Source organism: Neolamprologus brichardi, chromosome 16 (genome assembly GCF_056152115.1).
Source record: "Neolamprologus brichardi isolate AB-2024 chromosome 16, ASM5615211v1, whole genome shotgun sequence".
Lineage (NCBI taxonomy): Eukaryota > Metazoa > Chordata > Actinopteri > Cichliformes > Cichlidae > Neolamprologus > Neolamprologus brichardi.
The window spans coordinates 29977214-30005040 of NC_142119.1; the positions used below are offsets into that span (position 1 = coordinate 29977214).

General features: G+C 40.4%; 2 protein-coding genes across 2 annotated transcripts in view; one reads left to right on the forward strand and one right to left on the reverse strand.

Moving 5' to 3' along the window:
* LOC118453369 (TSC22 domain family protein 1-like) overlaps positions 1 to 10351 on the forward strand; it is a 40690-nt gene extending 30339 nt beyond the window's left edge. Inside the window, exons 2-3 of the mRNA XM_087829732.1 lie at positions 6667 to 6718; positions 8710 to 10351. Of these exons, the coding sequence (XP_087685858.1) occupies positions 6667 to 6718; positions 8710 to 8979 (322 nt within the window). The 3' untranslated portion in view covers positions 8980 to 10351. The remainder of the gene's footprint in view (positions 1 to 6666; positions 6719 to 8709) is intronic.
* Positions 10352 to 12004: 1653 nt separating this feature from the next.
* On the reverse strand, positions 12005 to 17458 carry serp2 (stress-associated endoplasmic reticulum protein family member 2). The gene is made up of 3 exons (XM_006802408.3): positions 17268 to 17458; positions 13580 to 13652; positions 12005 to 12449 (listed from the first exon to the last, which is right to left on the reverse strand). The coding sequence occupies exons 1-3, from the start codon at positions 17349 to 17351 to the stop codon at positions 12409 to 12411; spliced, it is 198 nt and encodes a 65-aa protein (XP_006802471.1). The 5' UTR covers positions 17352 to 17458; the 3' UTR covers positions 12005 to 12408.
* Between the last annotated feature and the right edge of the window lie 10369 nt (positions 17459 to 27827).

Below are 27827 nucleotides of genomic sequence, written 5' to 3' on the forward strand. Positions count from 1 at the left end.
TGCCTTTCTTAATAGAAACAAAGAACACACTCATGCAGACCTCAGCAATGAAAACATGCCTTAAATAGAGTTGGAAAATGGGTACTAATGTCTAATTGAAAATGTGAGGTGCTTCAACTCTGGATTAGTTTTTGGGGTTTTTTTTTATGTTTTTTCCAAAGGTGCAGTGTGGAGTATATAGTTCACTGGAGGGTGTTTGTAGTGGTAAACATGCTGCAGCCTGGTGAGGAGTTACTTTGGGCTTTTACAGAGGGACTAAAGCTTCAGCTGTAAAGGAAAAATGATGCTTGCTTTGTTTTTATGTCTGAAAACCACAGTTGTAATTAAATAAAATTTGATTTGTTATTTCTGTGTTACCTGATTCCAAAAAAAAAAAAAAAAGGTAAATGGCCTGTATTTGTATAGCGCTTTACTAGTCCCTAAGGACCCCAAAGCGCTTTACATATCCAGTCATCCACCCATTCACACACACATTCACACACTGGTGATGGCAAGCTACATTGTAGCCACAGCCACCCTGGGGCGCACTGACAGAGCCATGGGAAAAAGTTCACATTTTCCCACCTTTTGACTTTTCCCACCAGTCAAAAGGTGGGAAAATGTGAACTGCATCTTCGTGATGGCCAGCAGGGGGCGACTTTTGTGGTTTCTGAATGACGTTGTGCAGAGTAGGCCTGGGTATCACAAACAAAAATACTGCATAATCTTCACTGGCAACTATTGGACTATTCTTTGAATTCTGGAGGCAATCGATACAAATGTAGTAGTTTGTGGGCAAAAGCTGGTGCTAGCTGGTTAGGATGCCAACTTGCAGTTTTACTAAATTTGGACCACTCACATTTGCGAAAGAGTACATGTGCGTCTAATTTGGCCCACAGTCAAGCTCAAGCACCAGGATATTTAGACTGTTTATTCAGTCATCTCTTGGGTTGTATATTCATTGAGGTGCAGTTCTGTTCTACTGAAATCTCATAGACAGTCTATGAGATTTCAGTAGAACACAGAAAACTATCAAATGTTTAACCTAAGACATTTTATTAGTTTGTTAAAAATATTCACTCTGTTTAACTTTGATGGCAGCAACACATTTCAGGAGTTGCCCTGCCTGCATTCCAACTTTTTAACCAATGGAAAATCATGAAACTAATAAGACACAACAAAGATGAGCTGGGACTGCTGACCAACGTGAATCCTCTATCAGACAAGAATGGGACAACATTCCTCTGTTTGGCTGCTCTCCTCAGATGTTTATGGACTGTTGTTTAAAGTTGAGGGGATGTTTGTTTGTTAGTGGTATATTTTCTCAGTTTTAAACATTTGATATGGTTTCTGATCAACTGTGAATGAAATATAGGTTTATAACATTGTCAGTGTCCCAACTTCTTTAGAAGTGGTGCTGTAGCTGTTAGCCTATTCACCTGTTTCCATCAGTTCAGTTTCTCCCAGCCTCCGGACTTAACTACGTTTCTGTCAGAAACTCTGGATCTATTTGATAATTTGAGTTAAAACTTTATAACCAATTTAAAATTTTGTGCTAGAAGGTAAAAAGAAAAACCCCTCTGTCTTCACTGATGAGGGCTTTAGTTTAGGACTCTATTAGGTTTAAATCACATGTGGGGAAACGAAGTTACTAAGTTTCAGTAGTGTTGTTGTGCAAGTTGCACCTTGAAAAGCTTGTTCCTGGCTTTTCCTGGAAGTGCATCAAATTTTTCAGCATAAACACATATAGCTCCTACCAAGCCTCAATGTAACTCTCCATATGTGTAGGTCTAATTTGGATCTTATGCGTGGGTGTTACTCCTCAGCAGCCGCTCTTGTACTGGCTATTTGGGGTGTGGATAATTGGCTAAACCCTCTTCCAGTCAATTGACCGGAAGAGATAAGCACGGCTCAGAGCTTCTTATTGAGGTACTTGGCTTTTCGGTGAGTGTTTGACTGAGGACGAGGGTGTGCGAGGCGGGCATGAGTACAAAAAACAGTTTGTTCATAGTATTGGTGCTTACTGATGCCCAAATTAGCTTAAGCCACCATTTGTAAAGGTGACTTCTGGTATCCAGCTGGTGCTTTGTTTTTGAATACTTCACCTGAAAACACTAAGATTAGACCCCTCCCATTCTTCTCTATACACAGCCTGCTGTGGTACTTCATACATCAAAATGTAAAAATGCCCAAAATTTCATCATTCCAGTTTTGCAGTTCTGAGATTTTACTGTTTTTTTTGTTTGTAGCTTTGGTTTCATTTTTACTGCTGGCTCAGTAAAACATGTAACTTAAATATGATGCTACCAAACTAATCAGTAATAAAAATAATTAGCTACAGTGTGCAAATCTTAGATGTAGAGAATTATTGTTTTTATCCAGTCTTTCTTACATAAATAAATAAATAAAATAAAGACAGTAGTTGTGCATCATATGGCCCCTTGAGGGTTAAGCTCCACAATCAGTAGTACTCAGTGCCTCAGTTTTCCTGATGGAAAATTATTCTTGGGCGTAATACTGCAGGACAAAGGCACAAGATCATTGACGCTTGTGACTATTTGTAAGAATAAGAATACATAGAAATATAAAAAGCAGTTTTATGTGTATGTGTGTACCTTATGTTTAATAAAAGAAACCAATAAAACTTGAAACGACAGAAGTTCAAAGAAGTTATAAAGTGTTAACATTAAAATCCAAGTGAATGTTTTACACGTTGCTCTGTTCAGTCTTTAGCTCTTGATTCAGGGTTTTAATTGTAATAATACAGGCATTTACTTTTTGGGGCCTTGAGTTGAATTCATGGGGATGTTGAGTCCTCTTTGTTTTATACCAGCTTGCTTGCCACAGATTTGTCTTCATAGCTGTCCTGTGCTTGCTGGCAAGCCCGTTTCTCAGTCTGGTTATAATTCGCATTCTGACCTCCTGATGAAACATTAACTCATTCTGACCACAGAAACTGGACCTTAAGTTTCTTCACACTAGTTTTGTGGCTTGATTGCTGTATGATGTGGACATGGGTGTGATCAGAGGCGTGAATGTCAAGAGTTTGTATAAGAGATTTTGAGGACTTTGCATGTGTTTGGGGAATGTGTGAGAGTGACCTTTTCACAGGGCGTAGGGAGGTATATGGGAGAAGGTGGTGCTCTGTGGATGTCTGATGTGGAAATGTCTGGAAATGTAGGAGTTGTTTGAGTCTGTTGGAGAAAGACTCCCATCTGTAATGTGTGTGAAAAAACTTTTTGAGTGTGTAGAGTTAGGTAAGATAAGAGGTCTTTATGTTTACAAATAGTAGCAAAATTTCCACATTATAGCAACCAAAACAGTAAACACAACCAACAACAAAACAAAATTAGTGGAAGTGAAATTAATCATAATGAAAAAAGCTCAGTTGAATAGGATGAAATAAAATAACGTAAGATTACCAATATTTCTCTGAAGTAAAACCTCAAATGTGTAGACATGGATCATCTTGCATCAGTAAGAAGGAGCATCTGCTTTATTTACTTTTCTTTCTGTTTTAACTTTTTTTTTAACCCAACACAGCCATTGCACATCAGATGTACTTGTATGTATCCCAAAAATCTGTAATTTAATGTGCTACAGCAGTCAAAACATGAAAAACAACCAATCTGAAAAAGTATAGGTGTACAACTTTATGAAATGGCACTAAAGAACTCCTCACTTTGTTCTATTTCACTAAATTGAAATTGAGATATTAAGTTCTTCATTGAATTATTGTAAATTCCAACAAATAAATCCAGATATTATGATATGAGGGACTGAGTATTTACACAAACTAAATCAGAATGATATACAGACATGTATACCAGTATAATAAAAGCAAATGAAATGGATCATCCATATGCGCTCAAAACCTCAAAACTAATCATGTAAACCACATTTGTCTGACCAGTATTTGCCAGACAAATGTTGATTTCTCTCTACATAGTTTCACTGTTTCAGAGAGCAACAGTTTATGGCAGATGAAAAATTGAATATGTTGTCTAATAAGGCTGTTATAGGTGAACATGATCTTTTTCAGAGGGTTCAGAGTTTGTAAGGGTTGTTTTACAACAGAGGTATCTGCTCCCCTCACACTGGAAATCCCACTCACTGTGTTCAAAAGGAAAGCCCAGGTCTTTCTGTCATTTTGTTTGTAATATACATAATGGTATATTCTGTGAGAGTCAACACTGTTTTATGTAGAGGACAAACTGCCTCAGTTATGCATCTTTTAAAATCTACTCAATAAGGTGAGAGACTTGTGGGGTGATGGATTTTTCTGAAATGTGCTTATACGGTGTTTGGCCTGCAAATATTTGAGAAAGTAAATGGTCTGGAAGTGGAGGACCTTTTATTTCTATGTATACCATCTCTGTTCCCATTTGGTAAGGCGGTTAGGGGGTTTCCAGTCTTTTTAATGCCAGAATCCTTTGATAATAATCCTCACAGTGCAATACACCACAAGGCCGCAAGGGGGCAACATATGTACACGAAATAACACTAAGTGCACACCTGAAGTATTTTACATACGTTCATTTCTGTATAACCTAAAATAAAAGCTAAACTGTTCTTTTGATTATGTTCTGTTAGTGCAGATTACATGGACCAAGTTGACTTTCATCTGAAGTTTCAGTGTTCAGTTTTATTTCTAGCATCAATTCACAACAGCACACTGACCCTACAGAATTGGAGATACCCCCAGCAACAGTAGGGAGGAAGATCTTCCTTTTTACAGAAAGAAACCTCGAGCACAACCAGATTCATGTAGGTGCAGACTTCAGCTGTTCTGTGTGGGGTTGCCATGTTCTCCAAATATATGAATGTTATAGGTTATTTAGTGGATCTAAGTTAGCCACAGGCACCACAACACATGTGAAAATTAATTTAAGTAATAAACTAAATGTTACCGTTAAGTTTGACCCCCTTGGATGAAAGTCTTTCTTACTGTGGAGATTACAGCAGCAGTAGCTGATACATTCCCTGTCCGTCAACCTTGTGCGTCTCATCTAAATAATTTATCGTCTTATCTGTCCCTGAGCCATTTCTCAGTATTATAAGCTCTTTCTCATAATGGACACTGGCCCTCATGGATGCCAATGAAATAATGCCTTAGTTTGGATGAGAGCGTGGCTAGGACCAGTAGTGCAAAGCAACTTAGTACATTTACATGTACTTTACTGAAGCACGGTTGTGATCATTTATAAGTATTTAAGTTATGCTCATTCCCTTTCTGCTCCACCATATTTTTTTTTACAAGTTTTGTAGTTTGCACTCCATATTGGTACAATCTTCAGTTATTTGTTATTTAGGAAGATTTTTTACAAACGTTATTTTGGTGTTTTAATTTTTGGTCCATGCAAAAAGTTGCATTGCTCCTTTATTATTCTCTGGTACAGAAAGCTGTTCTACTACTTTGAAGCCCACTGTTTGGGGCGTGTGCACTAGTAATGTGGAGGTCACAAATGACTGGCAGGTGTGCAGATGTCTGCATAGATCTTCGTGCTCACCATTTTGAGGAATAATGTGCATTCACTGAATGGTTGGCGAGCGGTTGCTTGTTGTTTTTAGGTTAAATTTGTCAGGTTGTGCCAAAAAAACATATCTCCAAGCTGCTGCGATTGCCGGTCATTTGCAAGGAAGATTTTCTGCAAAGGCTCGCCAAATACACGTACAACGTTTACCTTTATGTCAATGTTGAGCCTCACCACTGTAAGAATGTTTGAAGAAGCATTCAGGGAATTCAAATTTTTTCCCCTCTAGCGACGGGTAGTTGCCAGGGGATTGCCAGCTAGTCTCTAGGCCTGCGAGTACAGATAAAGATATGGCCATCCAGCAGTGATTTAAAATGATTAAATTCAATAATATATGATTATGGGGGGGAAGCTGTTTTTCGGATATTCCCCCTTTGTGCTGCTGGACTATGATTTTATGCCGAAACCAGTCGGCAGAGCTGCAGGTGTGGGCGTTCCCTGCATATATTACGCAAACAGACTCAGCCTCCACCAATCGGAGGTCTGTTTCTTTCTGCGCGTGTGTGGATAAATCGTCCAGCCTCGTCCTGAGCTGCAGATCTGTGTGTACGCGCGTCGCTGTGATGAACTGACCTTGGCTTATATCCGTACCGCTGCAGTCAGTGCGCGAGCTTTACCGGAGAGAGGACCAATAACAACAAAAGGAAAGGGGGAAAAACACACAGGGAAAGAAGCGCGTAGATGTGCCACGCAGATCGTGTAAATCATGAACAGCATGAATGCTCCGTGCTACACCATGGCTATGGATCTAGGCGTGTGCCAGCTGAGGAATTTTTCCATATCGTTCCTGTCGTCGCTGTTGAGCGCGGAGAGCTCGCACGTCCAGCTCGATAATAGGTGAATGCTCCGTCAGCTGCTTCACCTGCAGCGCTGTGCCTTTTCCTCATGACTGTGTAGCATCCAGCTTAGCTGACAGTAAATGCTCACTGTGAGGGGAAAAAAAGAGCATAAAGAATTCCTGCTTTTATAGAAAATTCCAGATGCTTCTAGTAGCGACCTACATTTTTATAGAGGGAGCTCCTCAGGCTCTGCGGTTCCTTCCCTCTATTCTCTGCATTTCTCTCCATCCATCTTATTTGCTGCTTTTCTTTTTTCCCCTCCCATTGCAGCACAATTTGTCTTAAAATGGATTTATTTCTCTTTTCTCTTGCAGTTCATCTGGAGCCAGCGTTGTGGCCATAGACAACAAGATAGAGCAAGCGATGGTGAGTTTTCCCTTTAATTTGTTGTCTTCGAATTGCTATAAGATGTCTTAATAGGGTATTCCTTTAAAAAAAAAGTATTTTACTTCTTTAAATCACCTATATCTGGAACTTCGTCATCCCAGTGTGCGTAAGTGTTTATTTGAATCTCTGGCAAACAAAACGTTAACGAATTGTGAAATAAAACCGCTAATACGTGGAGAATAGAGTGCAATAGTGTGAGACTTCAGAACTGACGAGTGACCAACGTAAAGGTGAAAGTAGTTTAGCTAACTCAAAACTAACCGCTGGTTCCAAGTTGAAAGAACATCCCGATTATTACAAATATAAAATAAATATAAAATTATAAGCACAACAGCCGATCAAAAAATAATCAAAGTTGGATAGATCTAGCCCTTTATTTCCAGAAAAATCTAACGTCTCTGTTGTCCCTGCTGTCAGCTCTTGTTGCTAGGCAAACTGGAAGGCTGGCAGCCTGGGTATAAATATCTCAGGCTCTGATTGGCTAGCACTTAAACGTGGGTCGGCTTGCTGACGTAGCACCTTGGGAATATTCCCTCTCATGCTTCTCCTTTCATCATCTTTTTATTGTATTATCCCAGATTAGATTACATAGAGACTCACTTCTAAAGATCTCTTTCCACTTACTCCTTCATGAACTGTTAGTTTAATGTTTTAGGTAACTATTATTTTGTTGTTGTTTTGTTGTTATAGCAGTTTATTTTTATTTTTTTTTCCGAAACATTCGTTTTTGCATAAAATATTCCAGTATAATGAAGGCTGGCAGTGCTTTTCCATGAAAAGATAACACACAGCTTCAATTTAGGGATACTTTCAGCTTGAATGAAAGTTCCTGACTTTTTCCAAATAAAATAGGTCAGCTTTAAATGTTTGTTTTCCCAGATCATTAAAACTATGATCAACAGTATTCAGTGTACAGTCCCATGATGCACAAATAGTCACACCTTAAGGTCATCAGCATCTGGTCCAGGTGAAGACACAAGACGGGTAGCTTTTTCTTTTGCTGGTGTTTGCAATTGAAAATGAGCTGGATCCTTAGACTAGTTAGATTTTAATAAATGCCCCTTATTGTTAAGAACATTTGATTTATGGAAATCAGAAAGCAACTGAAGAGGATAATAAATTAAGTCTGATCCAGAATGTTACTTTCTAATTAGTCACAACAACATTGATAAAATTAAAAGGAAATTTTAAATAAATAATTCAACTAAAAATTGTTAGTAGTTTTGTATAAGGCAATAGCTGTGTCACATTTCCTTCCTTAAATTCGTCTCCCTGAGGAGATCAACCCTTAGGAGTCACCTCAAAGCGCTTTGTATTGTAAGGTAGAGACCTTCCAGTGATATAAAGAAAACATCAACAATCAGATGACCCCCCCCTCCCACCCCACCCCTGTAAGCAAGCACTTGCTGACAGTAGGAAGGAAAAATTCCCTATTAACAGGAAGAAGCCTCTGGTAGATTTAATTTAAAGTTAGCATAATGTGTCGTCACTAGGGCTGCCACAAACTTATTATTTTGATAGTCGACGTAATCGTGACTAGTTGACTAATTGTGGCAGCCCTAGTCGTCACCAACTTGATTCAATGTCATTTCACTCCTGACTTCAATGTGTGCAAAGCAGCAAAAGAAGGTACTCGGTGTGTAACGGGACTGAATAACAGCAGTGTGTATTATCCTGTGACTCTTGTCCAGTCTCTTCCTTACAGTGAGGATTACAGCTTATTTAGTAAACATTGGTATTGTAATAGTGCTGTTTCAAATTGGTGCATACCTATTAAATGTAAAAATGTGCAATTTCCATTTGGTTTAACAGATGCTACCTGTTATTTTATCCTTCTCCTTATCAACCTCATCCTTAAATTTAAATTCACATCAAACGGTTACAATTATGATTTTTGCCTAAAGGCACAACCTGATTTACCTGATGTTTGTGGATTCCTGTCGTAAACCTCTACCTCCTGTCTTTTTCAGGACCTGGTGAAGAGTCACCTGATGTACGCCGTGCGTGAGGAGGTGGAGGTGCTGAAGGAGCAGATCAAGGAGCTGATCGAGCGCAACTCCCAGCTAGAGCAGGAGAACACGCTGTTGAAGACGCTGGCGAGCCCCGAACAGATGGCCCAGTTCCAGGCCCAGGTTCAGACCGGCTCGCCACCTACCCCTCAAACGGCCGCCACGCCGGGACCCGCAAGCGCCACCACCCTCTCCCAGTCTGCCACACACAGCTCCGGCCCCTCGGCGTAGCCTGGCCCAAGTGGAGAACTTGACTTTTTTTTTGTTTGTTTGTTTGTTTGTGTTGTTTGAGCTCTGGCACAGCCGCCGAGCCAAACTTTGCCTTCCACAGCAGGAGGCTACGCCGTTAAGATGAGAATTTGCACATTTTATCTCAGAAGGATGCAGACAGAGGGACGAGCGGGGGCTGCGCTCGGAGGCGCGGGGGGAGGGCGACAATCTTGAGATGCTGTACATGAAGTTGTTTTGAACATTTGCCAAAAAAAGTCCCCCTCTTTTCATCAACTAGAATGTCTTACAGAGGAACAGCTCATCAGTGGAAACAATGCTTAGATTTAAATAGAAAGAAAAAAAAAAAATCACTGTGCCTGAGTGATGTCGACTACACCAGTGGGTGGAGCAGCAGGATTGATAGTTTCCTGTTTTGCAGAATGATGTAAATAAAAGAAGTTTCCAGGTTGACGGACTCAAGAGGAAGACGCCTTCTCCAAATGAAGAATGTGAGCAATCATCACAGACTCCCCCATCTGGTATGGGGGAGTTTGGGGTGGGAGGTTCTTTACAGCAGCATTGATGATGATGGTATGATCTTTTAGCTGTGGGTTGATGGTATTAACAAACCCTGGTTTCTTATGGAGATGATGATATTCTATTTTCAGTATTTCAACCTCCTTGTTTTTGCCCTCGAAGCTCCTCATTGCAGTTTTCTCAGCCCTGCAGTGGCATGTAATTTAAACCTTATCAGACAGGGTTGAGACTTCTTTTGGGCTAAGCTGCATTTTTTCCCCCTTTTCTTTGTTTTCCTAAAAGATTCGAGAGGGCAGAGGATGATGTATATTTCTGTATAGTGTAAGTATCATGTAAAATAGAGAGGAGGTGGTGGTGAAGATAAACAACAGATGCTATCTAGGTCACACAGATTGATGCAGATGAGTTTTGCCCAGCCTGTGTCATCTATTTTTAATGCTGTATTTTCAGGACTGTGGATGGACGAGGAGTTTAGGATATTTAACTGACAACAAGCAGCCCGACTGTGTTGTCCATAACCCTTACTGCAACATTAACTCTTGACTGTAAAACCATTTCCACTTGGTTCTCTTTTTCTTTCTGGAGTATTGCACTCTTTTTTTTCTTTTTTTTTTTTTTTGACAGTGAAATACTTTTGGATGAACAATATCTTAAAGTTCAATTTAAAAAAAAAAAAAAAGAAGAAGAAAGGAAATACAAACTCTAGAGATGTTCTTTTTCATTCTCTGTATCAGTTGTATGCTCATGTTCTGTGCATGTTTCCGCAATGACCGGATGAGATATTGTAACATACATACCACAATTGCACTTGACAGCTGCACTTCACAACTTTCAATAAACATGGTTAAGGAAGAAATTACTCCTTTTTTTTTCCTCCCCTCCCCAGTTTTCCTGTCCAATTACTGCGCTCATGAATGAAAAGAATGACCACATTTGGACAAGAGTGGAGCATTAACTAAAATAAAACGCATGATTTTGTGAACTTGAAATAAACTAGAGGAAATCGCTTTAATTTTAGGATTACTTTGGTAAAATGTTTCTGTGATGAGACTGAAAGACAAGAGGTTGACACTGGATGACTACTTGGTTAACTTAAAACTTGCCTCTGATGTATCCCCTCCATATAGTAACTGTGAAATTGCATTAAATTAAAAAGAAAAAGTCAAATAAAAGAGGTTAGGTTGGTCTCCCTGTTCGCAGCTACAGCTGGAAAAAAAAAAAAAACCTGGGAACTCGTCTAATGTTAAACTCTGACAACCACTGGACAATTAGTGCAAAGAGTTGAGTTGCACTAAGGGAGTTGACTCAACTGGTTAGCAGCTGTGTGTATATATATATATTTTTTCTTTTTAAAGAAGGTTGGAGCGTGACCACTGCTTCAATATTAGTTTAACATCTGAAATTCTGACTGGACTCAAAAAGGAGTTTATGTAAATTTCTGTGTATGTATATGGAGATGGAAGCAATTTTCACTTCACATTTAATTATCACATTATTATTAATTATTATTATCACAGATTGCTCACAGCTGCCCACTTGTCCCTGTTCAATTGCAAGCTGATGGCAGACAGAGCCCATCTCATAGCTGTTTTATGCCCATCTTTACACAACAAAGTCGTTTTGAAAACAAGTAGTTGTACACCAGGTGTCCGACTCCAACTGTTACAAAATGAATGAGACCGCTGCACATTGTGACTGTAGCATTAGTTAGAGAGGCCATTACAATCTCTAAGATCTCCAATATCCAGGTGGATGACTTATAAAATAAACTCACCTTCCTCAGTTGCTGTGGAGGGAAAACTATCCAAAGAGGCCAGACCTCCCATGGCTTGCTTTCTTTAGATGAAACTGCCTCCTACGAGCAATTACATTTAACCACAATGGGCTCTGCATGTGTTTAAGAGTCAGGGAATTTTACAGACTCCATTAAAGTGACGCTAAAAAAACTCCAACCCAAATAAAAGCATTTAAGCTCCGGAAAAAAAATAAATAAATATGAAATTTGGATTAACTTGCAGATGTAATTAAATTCAGTGTTTACATATCAAATAATGTTATCTTAGCAGGCAGAAATTAAGTCATATTACAAAAAATATGTATTATATCCACAGAGCAGTAACACAGTTGAACAAGGTGATATTCACACTGGTTTAATGCACTGGCATTTGTTCCCTTTAGGTGGCTGAACTGAACCTTAAATATAGAAAGAGCAAAGCAGTGTTTTTGTTTGTCATTCTCAAACTTCTAAATCACCCCCTGATCCCTCTCATTACTGAAAATACCCACCATCTCTGTTTAGAGGGAAACCATATTTAAACTGGAAATGCATGATTATGTGCACAAAGTTCTGATAGCTACTTTACAAATGAGCTGTATGCGTAACCCAGGTGACATTTAAAGCATTTAGCTCCATCCTGCTGCCACCTACAACATGAAACCTCTGACGGGTGGAGTGAGTATCGTGCTCTGGTAAAACCGAGTCTACGACAGCAGAATTAAACGTGGACGTTTTCTAAATGCTCAACATTTATTTGAAAAAACATTCTTCATAGACTGACAGTGAATTACACAAATATGGCACATTGTTAGCAGGAATCACTGGTCGCACACCACCTCTCTCTCTCTCTCACACACACACAAAATGAATCACGATCTCCAGCCGGCGTGGTCTCAGACTGTTCATAGAAAAGCTGTCAGTACCACAGACTGCAATACTGTAAACGCTGATCAGGGGCAGGGTGGTGTCTTTAGGGTGAGCTTCAGGGGGACGCTTCTCTCCCTCTCTCTCTCTCCAAGGAGTGCCATTCATCTCTGGACCTCTGGAGGGTGGACAGGTGAGGGTTAGCCAGGCTCTATGAGGGCATGAGGAGGGTTGGGGGGGTAGAGGGCAGGGGTCCAGAGTCTTCTCCTTCATCACATCCCCATACGGATGCTCTGGATGATCTGAAATATGGCTGAGAGCACATAGGGAGACACGACGTCAAAGCCCTGACAGGAAGGAAAAACAGCGAAGTAAACAGCCATGACATCATTTCTCATCTGGATTCTCTATCCTGTTCCTGGGTCTGATTTCCCGCTCCAATCAGCATCTCTTTTTTTTTTTTTTTAATGGAGGCCACATTAAAGTCCTGTCAACTCTGTGACACTTTTTAAAACTGCAGCAGATGTGTGTCCCTGAAATTTGGCGTCAGTTTGTGGGTCGCTCACTGAAACACACTGAAAATCTCATCATTTTGAATTGAATTCTAAAGAGCATTTAAAAGACATTTTTAAGTTCGTGACTTTTCCAAAATTTCTCATCGTTATTGTAACGACAGAAATATTTAGGGCTTAATCATACTCAAGTGGTAGCACAACAACTTAACCCTTTAACATAAAAATATTCATAAAGTACTTAAAATACACAGTTATTAGATTTACATTTTAACCCCTGATCCCATCCATGCTGTCCTCTAAGCGATTTGTAAGGCTTCTGGTGAAGTTGTCATGCGGCACAGCTACATGACGCAAGCTCCAATGACGTGACGTGAAGGTGATGCAAATCGATAGGCCGTTTCAGCTTTGGAGATAAATTTACTACACCCTGGGTTTGAATTATCTTCTGATGCCACCGTCATCTGAAATGGAGGAGGAGCTTAATACGGGTCAACCTCTCTTTTACTAAAAACAGACAAGTAACACGATGTGAGACTTCACAGCACTCTAGTCTTAAAGCATCAATAGACACGCTACACTGCCCTGTGAACACAGCCCTGCTCCAATGAGGCTGATTAAATGTGAGTGCTTAATAAATCTACTGGATTGGGGATGTGGAGCTCCAATGGTCAACTGCATAATTAATTAACATTTGAGTGAGCCTTTAAAAGTGAAATAAGCCTTATCTGTGTATATAAAACACTTAATTTAACACAGTTACTGAAGGTCCAGTCATCTGAGTGAGATAATCAAAGCATTAAAGAGCTGCTGGGTATTAAACACGGACTGATACATCAGTCTGACTTTAGGTCTTAAAATCCAGCATCACTGACCAGTTTAAACCACTTTCTTCTGTAGATATTTAAAAAAAAGAAGAAAAGGTCCGTACCTGATCCACACACAACAAACACAAAGAGAGCGAGCAGCCAGGGACCCACAGGATACTTCTCTTCTTGTGGCCGCTGTGGAGGAGAAACACACATCATGTACGTCAGCAAAAATGTGCTGCCGAGCAAACACAGAGGCTTCCCTGCTCCTTGTCCTGGTCACTGTGTTTCTTAAACTTCAACAACTGTTTTTGCATGGATAGACCTCAGAGTCTAATTATACACTGAAAGGTACAGGGTCAGCACTTCTCTCTCCCTCTTTACACGGTGGCTCATCAGTCAAAGGTTTAGAGAGCAGCCGTGATGAGCTCATCTGGTTGGATGTGTTAAACCTGGACCACATGCAACTTGATTTGATCTCAAGTGGGCTCAACCTGTAAAAATTTTGCCAGTAACTTAAAGAAGGGAGAGAATTTGTATGTTTATATCTAAAAAATATACCTCTATAGTCTGAAAACTTTCACTTTAACTTTAAAAAAAACAAAGAAAGAAAAATATTATTCCTTTCCAAATTACTCTCTTATTTAATGAGACATTCACTCTAAAAAAAAAACAAACCAAAAAACATGTAGATATCTTATCAGACACCAGCAACCAGCTCAAGGATTTAGCAGCAGAAACCCTGATAATCACAACCAAAGCATTCAGAGGAGCATCTATGAACCCATGACACATCGAGCTGTGAAGCAGATGGGCTACAGCAGCAGAAGACCACACTGGGTGAAACTCCTGTCAGCTAAGAACAAGAATCATTGGAAGATCAGAGAAACGTGGCCTGGTCTATGAAACTCAATTTCTGCTGCAATATATAGATGGTAGGATCCAAATTTGGTGTAAATAATATGGCAGTATTGGGGCGACCGTGGCTCAGGGGGTTGGGAAGCGTATCTGTAACCGGAAGGTCGCCGGTTCGATCCCCGGGCTCTCTGTCCTGGTCGTTGTGTCCTTGGGCAAGACACTTTACCCTACTGGTGTTGGCCAGAGGAGCCGATGGCGCGATATGGCAGCCTCGCTTCTGTCAGTCTGCCCCAGGGCAGCTGTGGCTACAATTGTAGCTTGCCTCCACCAGTGTGTGAATGAATAGTGGCATTGTAAAGCGCTTTGGGTGCCTTGAAAAGCGCTAAATAAATCCAATCCATTATTATTAGTATGATTCCATCCTGACTTTCATCAACAGTTCTTGCAACACCTTCCTTATAAATTGGCCAGTGTGTCTGTACATTGTAGTTTATAGCTGGCGTCACTGTGGTAAAAGACAAAACCTGCTTGTCTTTAGCTCATCTTGGTCTAGAAATGCTTCCACTCCCCGTGTAGTACCATGGGGATCACCAGAGAAGGATTATCACAGAACTTTATTGGAAACCTAGAGCAAAATTTAAAAGCCATTACAAAAGGTGAAACCAATCTGACCCTCTGGATGGCTGGACGTGGCTCCCCTAGATCGCATGTTTGACATGCTGCGTTACATGTCAGCTGTTGGGATGTGAAACGTATGAGGAGGAGGATATAAGTGAAGAAAACTAATGTTGACATTACTGAATAGAGTTACTGAGACTGACAGAAATGAAAAGAGAAAACCTGTGGAGAAGACAACCCTCCATGATCCCTTTACTGACCTTGAGAGCAGATACTAAAGTTACTAAATGTTTAAATCCACAGCAGTGGAAAAGAGTGCAGATAAAAATGAAAATGTGAAGGACGTATTAAAGATATTTTAAAATGTTCCACAGTCATTTATTAAAAGTAATTAATAGTAACTAATAAGACTCACAAGCGCTGCAGTGTAATTTGATTAACCCGAGAAGAGCAGATAATGGAAAAAGAAAAACCAATCAATAAATACGTTTTATTTTATTTCAGTTTTTTTGGTCTTTTATGTCAAATAAAATAATTAAACAATTCAATGATCAAGTAAACAAATTAAGTACCTTGTACATGTCCTCTATTTTATTACTATTTTTAAATTTCTTCATATTTTATTGGTGCCCTTAGTGTACACACCAGCCATCTAACATCTATTTTCACTTATTTAATTCAGTGGGTTTTTTTTGGTTTGGCTTTGTGATATTTTCTGTCTATCATCAGCTTGCCATTCACCTGCACTGACCTCAGTGAAAGGTGGGAGCAGGTGAGACAAACATGTTGAGTAGCAGGGATGTCAAAAGGGCAAAGACTCTTGTTCAGCTCACCTATTTTGGCATTAACTGTATTTTCTTAGATTTTACAGCTTTTGCTACATTCACACTACACCACGTTCATTGATTCAAAAACAATTAAAAGAGAGAAAAGCTCCAGTTGGTTCTTTTTTGTCTTTTTTTTTTTGGGGGGGGGGGGGGGGGGGGGGGGGATGTCACAAAAATCTTCTGGGCAATGAGCCACCACAAACTTTTCTGCAATTTCTTTTGCAAATTTCTTTCTTAAAATTTAAGCCCAAATAGTTGTGATGCTGTAAGTGAAAGAAACCAATGTTTTCTAGCATGTAGAAATTGCACAGTTTTTTCAATTCAACTCAACTTTATTTACATAGCGCCAAATCACAAAAACAGTTGCCTCAAGGCACTTCATATTGTAAGATAACCATTCTACAATAGTGGACTTGGCGACTGTGGGGAGGATAACCTCCCTTTTAACAGGAAGATCCTCCAGCAGGATCAGGCTCAGTGAGGGGCTGGTTGGGGGTTAGGGGAAGCAGGAAAAATGTAGAGTGCTGTACAGTGGTCCCTCGTTTATCGCGGGAGTTACGTTATAACAAATAACCTGTGATAGGTGAAATCCATGAAGTAAGGAAAGTTTTAAAGTCCGTCTCCTGAATCCAAACTGGGAGCTGGTTACATAGGGGTGTCAACATAAGGCCCAGGAGCCAGAACTGGCCTGGCGAAGACGCCAAACAATGTGAAGGAGGTCATAAATAAAGTTAAAAGTCCAAAATGTAAGTTTTACAAGTCTTATTTTTTTTAAACAATTGGTCCACAGTAAAACAAACAACAACAAAAATTTCCAAAAAATTACCAAATAAATCTGATAAATAAATCGTGCGTTCTTTTATTTACCAAAAAGCCTTTTATCATTTATTTTGTTTCATTACTTATAATCATTTTTGTTTTGTTTTTTAAATATATTTCTTATGTCTTTTCTGTTACTTTATGATATCTCAGTAATTAATGTGTAGTTAAACTTCTTCACCATGACAGAAAGTTTCACCGGTCCGACCCACTTAGGATCAAAGTGGATTGTATGTGGCCCACAATGTAAAGTAAAATAAAGTGATGGAATTATTGGGGTATATTTTCCTTTTCCTTGATAACAACCAATTATTTGTTTTTAAATCAATGCATTTCACACGTGCTCTCACGTTTACCGCTGATTTCATGTCAGAATTAATGGGTTTCGGCTATTTTCCTGCCCTAACGGCAGCCTCTTCACCCGGACAGCAACATGCAGTGTGCGGCGGTCACGAGCGGAGTGAATCCAGTCTGAATAAATTACACCCCGATCCGCTCAGTGTGAAATAAAACACACCGCACATATCACGCTGAAGCTCCCGAGTCACGCTCAGCACCCTGACACCTTTAACTGACAGCTGGCACCATCAGCACTACCATCACCGCTGCGCTCACGCCGGGCTGAACGTCACCTCTCTGGGCTAACGTGTCAGGTTGGCGTCGCTCTGCGTGTCCGTTAGCGGCTCACCAGCGTCTTGGCTACGTTTCCTCTTTGAGTGATGTTCTTGCTGTGCTTCTCGTTGGCCATGCGGATCCTCTGTTTGGCCACCATCTTCACCGGGATACGCCAGTCTGTTTTTAGCCTGTTGTTTTCTGATGCTGCAGGTTGACGACAGCAGCAGCGGCGCCTGCGTCAAGTCACCAAAAGCCCGCGAAGAAGAAACCGGAAGCGAAGTACGATAGCGTTCAAAATACGAGCACGAAGCTATTATAATAAGTTTTTATGCTCTATTCTATGCTATTTGAAGTTCAGAAATCCAACACGTGACTATCTATATATGCTTACTGTACGTTTAAATCGTTGTAAGACTTAAGTTATAAGAAATTATACAAAATGTTTACCGAGACTCTCACTTTGAAGGGCCCCACAGGATGTTGCATGTTGTACGTTGTTGAACTTGAAAACAGTATCCCTATGCACCTGGCGCCTTCAGGGGCGCGCTCCAGCTATCGATGACTGAATAATAGACTATGATTGAAAATAAATGAAATAGAAAACGAGTCGTCACTGTACAACTCATTTTCTGTACACGTATTTTGTAATAAATATTATGAGATGATTAAAAATAATCTAATTTCTATCCATCCATCCTCTTTTGCTCATCTATATCAAGGTTGTGGGTTTACATGTCTGTCATCTACCTAAATATAACTATGCGTGTTTTGAGACAGCCTAAGAGTTACCTTGTTGTTTGCCTTAATGCCTTAAAGAAGAAGGTTGAAATGTTTTTTTGGTCCAGTGGTTACCAGTCAGAAAGCCAGAAAGCTCCTTCAGTGTGCATACCAAAGTATCCTTGGCCAAGCTACCTCACCCTTAGTTGTCCTCAGTGCATCCATTTCACTTTGTGGGATTCTTGTTTTGACATTTCAAAGCACTTATTACAAGTCTCATTCACCTATCCAGACAGGTGCTTTTGCCTAACATTCACAAAGTTGCTTTTATTCATCTGGATGTAGCTTTTCAGTGGGAGAAATATTTCGTCACTCGTCTAAGTGACTTAATCAGTCTCGGCTGACTGCAGTTTCCCCACCATTAAAAACCATATATTTGCATAATAACCTAAAGAAGCACCAACAACAGGGCATGGGGTCATGGCCATTGATCAGTGATCATGAAACTGAGTACTATTCACAGATAGGTGGGGGACGACTGCAAGCACTGCATTTATTCTTGGTTCAGAGATGATCGTTCCTGACCAAACCAGCATTCCTCCCTGTCCAGGATGTGTGCATCCTCTTCATTGTAAGAGTGTCCACTGACCTGTAGGTGTAAATAAGACTGCGGAGTCCTGGTTTGACGGGGTAGCTCTTCTGTGCCGTGCCGTCCGTGAAGCCTCCTGGCATACACCATATTACTGTTGTTGTGAATGGGGACCCGATCCTTGGGGGTAACGTGTTTTAAGAGATCCACTGCCAATGTACTGGTTCTATACATCATAATGTCCTCAGAAGTCCATGAAGTCCTGTTGGGATCAAAAGTGTTTTCGAGGACCTACACATTATTAAGCTGGTAGTATTTTTTTTTTTTTTAGCTCCTACATCCTGGATGCTGTTGTACTTTGTAAACTCTTTCAGTCAATGTGCCATCCCAGTAAAAGCTACCTGGTAAAGATTAATGACCAAACTAGGTATTTGGTGCTTCCTTTCTGCTCTACTTGATTTGTTAGAGCTGCAGATTCATTAACTATTTTAAGGCTCTAAGTGAACCTTTTAGTATTTACTTTAACCTCTGCCTCTGTACCACAGTGTGTTTTCTGTCCCATGTCCTCCCTCTCACCCCCAACAAGTCGCTGCAGATGGATCCCCGTCCCTGATCCATGTTCTGCCAGAGGTTTCTTCCTGTTAAAAGAGTTTTTCCTTCCCAGTGCCACCAAGTGCCAGCTAATCTGGGGTTGTCTGATTTTTTGGGTTCTCTGTGTGTCTTCTTTAGCTTACAATATAAAGTGCTTTGAGGTGACTGTTGTGATTTGGTGCTATGTAAATAAAACTGAACTTAAGTTTTTCCAAATCTCACTCTGATAGATAAGAATACTTAATGTATTTTAAAATTCTTCCACGAGTCTGATTAAACTTGAAAATGTCAGCCAGTGGCTTTAAGGGCCAATCTTCAAGGTGATTAATAGTTAGCTGTCAAAATGAACAAAAACCAAGTGTTTCTGATATCAGCAAACCCACTAAAGCCTTTTTTTAAATGACTAACTGGCTACAATACTGGCAAATGTTTACACCACTTGAAGAAACTCGTACTGCTGGTCTTGTTGTGAACATTTATCAGAGTGAATGGATTATTGCTGTAAGGCGGTACTTGTTTGACACCACACTACACAATCAGGGCCAATAGACTCTGTGTTTAGACCACCTTAAATTACAGCCTGTGTGTCTGACTACAGCGGAGCGACAAGTGCATGGTGAGAGTGATAAGGTACTCTCTCATGTTATACAGACAACAGCAAAATGACCAATATAAGCATGAAACCCATCTCAATGCAGTGAGTAACAGCTCAGCTTTTACTTAGTATGACATGTGTTTCTGTTACAGCGTCCTTACATCACGAGGAGGAGCGAGCCGGCTGCTCGCAGTCAGGAGGGAAGAGAGAGCAGAAGTTTCCTAGCAACTGAGTCAAAGAGTTTACTTGGAAAGGACTCCACCAATGAAGAAGAGACAGACGGGTTGTCCAAACACTGTACTTACGGGTGTGTTTGTACAGAGGGCCTCGAATGGTTAGATTATCAACAGCTTGACCAACTGCACAGTCTGAAATACATACAGAATACAGCATGTTGCTTTTACTTTTGTAGTGCACCCCAAAACAGGTTAACAACGGAAAAGTGTTTAACTGTTGGCAGAATCAGTCCTATAATCACATTAATACTAATCGGACACCACGTTTATTTCTTCCAGGAGAGTATGAGTCAATGCATACATTTTATTTCAGACAGTGAAATTACAAAGAGAAGGAATACTTTCAGCTTATACCATTTAAAAAAAAAAAAAAAAAAAAAAAAAAAATGTAAGCAGGCCATTTATTTTAACATGTACAGAAAGAAAACTAACATGCATGGCACTTGTCCATACCCATAATTTAGTACCCATGGTTGCATTGTTTAAGGTAAGGGCATCTGGACCTCTGAATCCTTTAAACAGAGTTAAAGAATGTTCAAAACAAAAGAAGACAGATTGCAACTTTTGCTGGGTCTCTCTCTCTTTTTTTTTTTATAAAAAAGAAAGAAAAGAAAAAAAAAAGACTGATCTCAACGGGCTTTTTCTGGTAAAAATAAAAGCAATCAACTAAACTAACCCCCACTGATCACTAATGTAGCTGAAAGCAGAGGCATGAGCTGTGTTTAGAATAAAGGTAAGCAGAGATGACACTGAATTGTGTGCTTCGGTGTATCAGCCATATTCTTACAGTTGTGGACCCACCTCTCAATTTATAATTGATACTTATAAATGTACAAAACCAAAGATTGTCCTGATAGGCTCCTGTTTTCTCCTTTGCCACCCCATTTAACAAGAAGAAGGAAAAAAAACGCTGTTTTAGTTTACGTCTCGACTCAGGGGGTGGTGTAGCAACCTTGTCAGCCTTTCTGACCTGACTGCGAGTCTCCAGCTGCTGAGCTCAAGCCTGCCAAGAAAAATAACACCCAGCTCCCTCTGAAAATGCAAACATTTGACATTTCCCTTCATGTGTGAAAAAGAAGCACTGTAAGGAAGTCAGAGGTTGTGGCTGCGACTTCAGATCAAATGTCCCGATGTGATCGGCGTCAATGCAGGACCTGAATTTGAAGCTTCTTTCTTTCTCATCCTGGGAGGTCTCCATCGTGTCTGAAAGAATGAACAGTTTTGGTGAACCAAGATCAAAATTGGCATGAATAAACAGATTTGGATGCCGAAAACGAAGAACTTATAAGCCTCCTTCTCTGCAATGACAAACCTGCTGCTTTTGGTGATATCCCTTAAGCCCTCCTCAGACATTTTTTTCCCCAACTTTTTCCGTTGATGAAAAAGATTTCCTGCAAAAAGAATCCATGACAGAAGCTTAACAGCCAAAAATGATCGTCAAATCAAATTTTTAAAATCAGTGTCCTTTACTCTTACATGTGGTCCATACTACATATGCATTTGCACCCTTTTGAAAGAAAGAAAAAAAAAATTCAAGGATTTTATGGCAGATTTTGCAATGTGAGGAGACAAGAGCAAAGTAATGTTGAATGTAACATGGTAGTAGTTGTTGGCGGTGCCAGACACTGTAAATCCAAGTAACATCGTGTGGGAAAATTCCAGCAGATCAGCAGTTTCTGAAATGCTATGAACAGAGAATGGTCTAAAAAAGAAAATGTTCAGTTCTCTGGGTGAAAACATCTTGTTGATGCCAGAGGAGACTGGCCAGACTGCTTTGAGCTGCTAGGAAGGAAGCAGCTATAACGGGAAACTGAGGTGACAATGGCTCGCCAAAATTAGCCAGACGATTTTTAAAAAACAGAACCAACACAACAAACCCCCCCGAAAAACCCCCAATAAAAAACAAAAACAAGCATTGCCTGGTCTGAAGAGTCCCGATTTCTGCTGCGACCTTTAAAATTTGGGGTCAAAATTTGGCATAAACTGTCATGATCCTGGGTCTTTTGACCCAGCGTTTTAAGTTTGAGTTTATTTTGTTCATTAGGTTATCTAAGTTCATTTGTTTATTAGATTCCCCTTGTGTATCCAACCCCTGTTAAGTCTCCCTTGTCCTTCATGTGCTTCATGTCTGTGTTTCTTATGTTGTCATGTTTGCGTTTCATTATGTTTCCCCATTTTATTTTGAAAGAGGTCCTGTGTTCCTGCATTTTGTTTTACTCTTCCCCTGTGACGTTGTTATGTTCATGTTGTGTCTACTGTGCCTTTCTGTTCCATGTTTCAGGTCCCTATGTTCTGTCTCCCCAGTCTGTTAAGTTTACATGTCTTGAGTTCCGTCAGTGTGTTTCCTGTTTTACTTTCACAGTCTGTCCTATGTTAATGTTTCTAGTTTTGCTTCCCTTGTCTCGTCCTGCCTAATTACTCCCAGCTGTGCTCTCCTCCTGTGGCTCATTCCCCCTCATTATCCCTCAGTGTATTTAAGCCCCATGTTTCTCTTTGTCAGTGTTGCGTCCTCCCTCATAGCTGTATGATTTTTCCCTGTGGCTCCTTGTGCTTTAGTTTTCCCAGTTTAGTTTTGTATTGTTTTTTGTGTCTCACTCCACGCCAGCAATAAAGCTGTGTTTTTTGAGTTTACTTTTTGTCTCTGCGAGTTTGCGTTTGGGTCCTACTCTTGCCTGCACACAGCCGTATTGTGACAAACTGCATGAAACCATGAATCCATACTGCCTTGTATCAGGGATCTTCATTTAAAACACCACAGCTTACCTGATTATTGCTGCTGACCACATCCATTCCTTAGCCACCAGAAGATGAGTACACTGTGGTTACAGACTCCAGCAGGATAAAGCTCTCTTATAAAGCCCAGATCATATCAAACCTTAAGACCTCCAATTACCTGATCTCAGTGCAACAGCGCACCTTTGGGATGTGGTGGAACAGGGTCATATCATGATGTGCAGCTGTTGAATCTGCAGTGACGCAGATGCCATCATGTCAACATGGAACAAAATGTCTGAGGAACGGTCCCAGCACCTTTTTGAATCTGTGCCATTCGGTTGAATCTATAAAGGAGTTGCTCTAGCTTAGAAAGCTGCTCCAGTCTACATGTCAAATCTTGTCCTTAAGATCCCTACCCTGATGCATCCATTGAAATATAAATGTTAGAAGTCACAAAAGTAGTATTTATACAACATGCCCCATTCGTAGAAAAGCAGGATATAGGAACCAGTCCATTTACCACATCATGAACAATTACAGAGGTGAGTGTACGCAAGCTGTGACATTAAAAGAAACTCTTTCATGCACATTTAGTGAGACTGTTTCCATCTTGTGTTCAGATCCAAGAAATTCACTTCTACCTCTGCACCATTTTTGTCAAAACAGCTTGGAGAATTTCTGCATGTTTATCTGCCCTTGCAGCACAAATGAAAACATTAAGTTTCCATTTATTCTCAAACTGTGCAAACATTGTACATTTTAAAGAATAAAGATAACACTGAGTTCTTGCTCTTTGTTAGAGCACACAGGAGGGAAGCTGAGACTGTTTATCAACTCCTAGACAATAATTATCCCCAAGTCTAAAGACAGCAGGTAGATGACTTCACATGTGCATGTGGGATGAAACTGCTGTAGGTGACTCCAACTGGGGAGTGTTTCACATTTAACCCACTTTAGAAAAAGATTGTTTGAGGAGTAAAAACGTAACAGACACTGTTATGCAGGATCCAAATTCAGAGAATTTCAGAACTCTTTTCACTTCAAAGCATCTGTGTTGTAAAGGAGCACCAATAACACTGGGAATATATGACCTAAATTCAGACTTGTTTACCTCAAACCTGCTACTCTAATTATAGTCCAAAAGCACCCTGTAGAGCACAAACATGTACTTCCAAGTCGTCACGAGAGGAGGGTAAACAGCAGTTAACCCAAGCAAAATAAACCTGAAACACGAGAGATGAATTAAGCTACAGACAGATCCAGCTGGAGCGGTGGAGGAGGGAAGGAAATATTCAATGTCAGCTCATATGAGGGTGTGACGTTAACAAAATAAGGTCTGTATGAAAACACCGAGACAGGAGGCTGGGTTGAAGCTCATTACATCCTAAACGAGTCCACCCTCTTCTTTTGAATGCTGGGCTCATTTACCTCCTCCCTGCTGGCCCACTCCCACTGGCCTTGATGCTGTCAGGCAAACAGAGCTCCGTGTTTAAGTTCGGCTACAGAAAAACAGACTTAACATAACTGAGCTGCTGGAGAGTGCGTTCATTTCATGTCCGCAAACAGTGATGTTCATTCTCATTCCTGGCAGCTGCTCACGCTCACTACTGCTGCGACAAATGTGAAGCACCATTTACACGCTTCCTGCCACACAAGCAGTCTCACAGCAAAAATGCCGATCTGCTTTTTTCCTCTCTCAGCACAGCTAAATGTTTTTCATGGGCTGAAGGAGGAAGAACAACAAGCCGGAGAATTTATTTGCAATTAACTGACCTTTGGCCACTAAGAATTTCACTGACGCTTTGTGGTGAGGTACAATTTAGAAAAATGAAAAAGAAAAAAAAAAAAAGAGTTTGCTTCAGTCAAGGTTATTCAATTATTTACTTAGTTACAAGCCATTAACAACAATTCCAGGGTGTCCAAAGTGTGGAAAACCCCCCTCCTGACATCCAGAGAGCTCTTTATTCATTATAAAGAATGGCCTGTCTACTTAATCCATTAGTTTTTTTAAACTGCCCATTATTTGATAATGTACCATTAACCTATCCATATGATTTGTCTGCTCCTGGATTTATGTCCTGTGAACTAAGCACAACTGTCTCAATAGGCACCAGTTAGAGGGTAAAAATTTGTGTGTGTTTGCATGAGTTTGGGAATGCATTTTTGTTTCTGTGTGTGCCTGTTGTGTCTGTGGGTCGGGTCTTCGACTCAATCTCAGGCCCCCCACAACTGTGGAGGCCTGTCTCACCCCATCACACTTGCTGGTGCATTGGTCTGCTCTGGCGGAGCCTACCGGCTTGTCGCTGCAACCCCCTATGGCTTTTGCACGATGGCTGCTGGATGAACCTGGGTGACTGGTTGGGATCTCCTCAGCACTTTTCTTCTCAACTAGAGGAGAATGACCAGGAAGATGGGAATGGCCAAGGGACAATTTCAGCCTCAAACTGCTTCCTGGACAGTGTTACAAGGGAAGGACTCTTGTGGTTGTTGAACTACAGCTTTCAAGATGAGGAAAAATAAACAGAAAGGGGATGTATGTGATGGTTCTCAGTCATCCAGGTCAGTAGTCCCCAACCTTTGTAGCGACACCGACCGGTTTATGTCTGACAATATTTTCACAGACTGGCCTTTAAGGTGTTACGGAAAAATACAAAATAAAACCAGATAAATAGAATATTCATAACACACGGGGTATAAGGCCCAGGGAAACAGTTAACGAAAGAAAAAAAACAAAAAAATAACGATAAAAAACTGACAAAAGCCTGAAAACCATAAATGTCACACCTGAGCTTCAACTCTTGCGGCCTGGTACCAACAGACTCACGGACCGGGGCTTAGGGACTGCTGATCGAGGTCATTGTAGTTTGTCTGCCTGCAGACCGTGACACAAAACTCAGAGTGGAGAAAGAGAGAGAGGTGGACCCAGGAGCAGACATAGGTGAGGAGGCAGAACTACATTGACATGAGGGATGCAACACAGACAAAGAGAAACCTCAGACCCGATACTGACACAGAGCCCAAACCTAGGAACAAACAAAGACATCAAGAAATCAAAGATTAACAATACAAAACAGAAAACGCTGCGTCACCGACCCAGGACTGTGACACTTCTGTACTATAAGTTTCTTGAAGACATTTCACCTCTCATCAGAGAAGCTTATTCAGTTCTAAGAGCAATTGGTGGAGAGTCCCAGATTAGAAGAAGCTTCTCGGATAAGAGGAACACTCTCCAGTTGGTTCCTATAATTTGCTAGTTTTTGATTGCCTTTTATACTCCCTAACCTTCTCTTCAACCTAAGACGCAGACAAAGCAGACTTTGCGCCTTGTGTCCACGGTCAGGGAACACCAGAGCAGAGTTGATGTTATGGAGAGCACAAAATCAACTTCTAAGTGAAAGGATAAAACAGATCTATTTCACTATACATGTACTCCAAAACAGGATTAATCAGACTCTACAAGAACTCAACACTTCTACCCTCCCCTATTTTCAAGTTTGTGGACAAGGCTTAGTGAGCCCAACATTCGAAAGGAAAAGAAAGACAACACTGGAAATTCCATACTTTGCTAATAAAAACTCCCCAGTCAATACCGGCACAATACTTCACCCATTTTTCCCGACTGTCCTTGGTTGTGAGAACTTTTCAGACAAGAATCTCACTGAATCTGAAAAGAAAGTGCTAGCCAAACGACTCAATTTTGTAATTTCTCTACAACAGCTGCCCATAGTGGACCTCACTACAGCCACGGGAACTGTTATAAGGATTAACAAATTAACAAAAATAGAAGCAGAGCAAATCAGGTTGAAGATTTCAGTCACCTTCTCCAGTGGAAAAGTTCCATCTAATGTCACAACACAAGAAAAGAAGGCCGTCACATCCCTGAGCAAAGCCCATAACATTACCAGCCGACAAGGGGAGGTGCACATCGAAAAGAAGTCGCCCAGCAGACTCCCCGGCACAGACTTTACTGACATCCTAGAGTCAATCCATAAGCGATTGTCCAGCTTTGATGCAAGGTTTTCCCTGGTGGAGATTTTAAACCAGGAATTTAAATCCCTGGAGTTTAGCCAGCAGCAGTTGGAAACGCTCGCTGCTGAAAATGCCTTGCTATGGGACTCTGTCTCACATTCTCGGTAAGAGACTTGACAGTTTAACAAAACAAACAAAAGGACTGCTATTGATCTGCAAGCACGTAGCATGAGAGATAACCTTGTGTTTTCTCATATCTCAGAATCTGCTGGAGAGGATGTGAACGCAATGGTGAAAAGCTTCATTAAAAAAACGATGATGAGCCCATCACATTTCTGGAATATTTACGCCGTATAGAACAGGAAGAAGACAAAAAACAAGCAACTACAACACAGTCTGTGTGTGATAGTGGAAAGCCAGACCCCTTTTTTTAGCAACTGGTCATCTGCACCTCAGGGTGTGTGTACCTTGTGATTTTATCAATGTTTTTGAGCACAATGTATTAGACTTTAATTTAGATCTCTTCGCAGAATGGATGGTTACCGGTGCTGGAAATGCTGTTTTAATCCCTACTTGAATTTTATTTGCCCCCAAAAAAGTTATGTATAAAACGAAGGAGAACACAGCAGGTCGGTACAAAGACAGTTGACGAAAAGGCAAAAAAAAAAACAAAACCCCAAACAAAACAAAAAAAGGTAAGAGGAAAAAAAATTTAATAATAAAATCAAAGGAGGGAAAAGGTTTGACCCATACGAGCATACAGAGTGGACTAAAGACGTTAGTGTGCTGCTCAACTTTCATCATGCTCATATTTATAATTATATGGTCCTAAGTGCGAGTTCATACACTCATGAAGTGTTTTAGTAACTTCAGATCCCTGCAACAAGCCCAGGTCCAGTTTACCGGCGGATGGGTACAGGACCTTGTACAGATGACGGTCTTTTGGTAAACTTACCTTTGAGATGTTCCGAGTAGAACATCTCTAAGGTAAGTTTACCAGTCTCACAAATTGTCTTCATAAATACCCATTAGAAAACCGTGGAATAATATGTACTAACGTCAATGGAAATTAATTAGTACATTTCTTGTCCAAATTAAGAAAATGTAGCAGTGACAATAGTGTACGTTTTAATCGTACTAGACAAAAATGAAACAAAAATCTGAAATAAATTCTGAGAATAAAGTATTTATTTTTTCCCATGTACCATAGAATATTGCGTT

Bases quoted from the DNA above. Each gene is read 5' to 3' on its own strand.
- serp2 (XM_006802408.3), bottom strand. From the start codon at position 17,351: ATGGTGGCCAAACAGAGGATCCGCATGGCCAACGAGAAGCACAGCAAG. The intron at 13,653-17,267 runs GTGAGCCGCTAA...TCTCCTCCACAG, and splicing joins GAAACGTAGCCAAGACGCTG to CGGCCACAAGAAGAGAAGTA. The intron at 12,450-13,579 runs GTACGGACCTTT...ATGTGCTCTCAG, and splicing joins GTTTGTTGTGTGTGGATCAG to CCATATTTCAGATCATCCAG.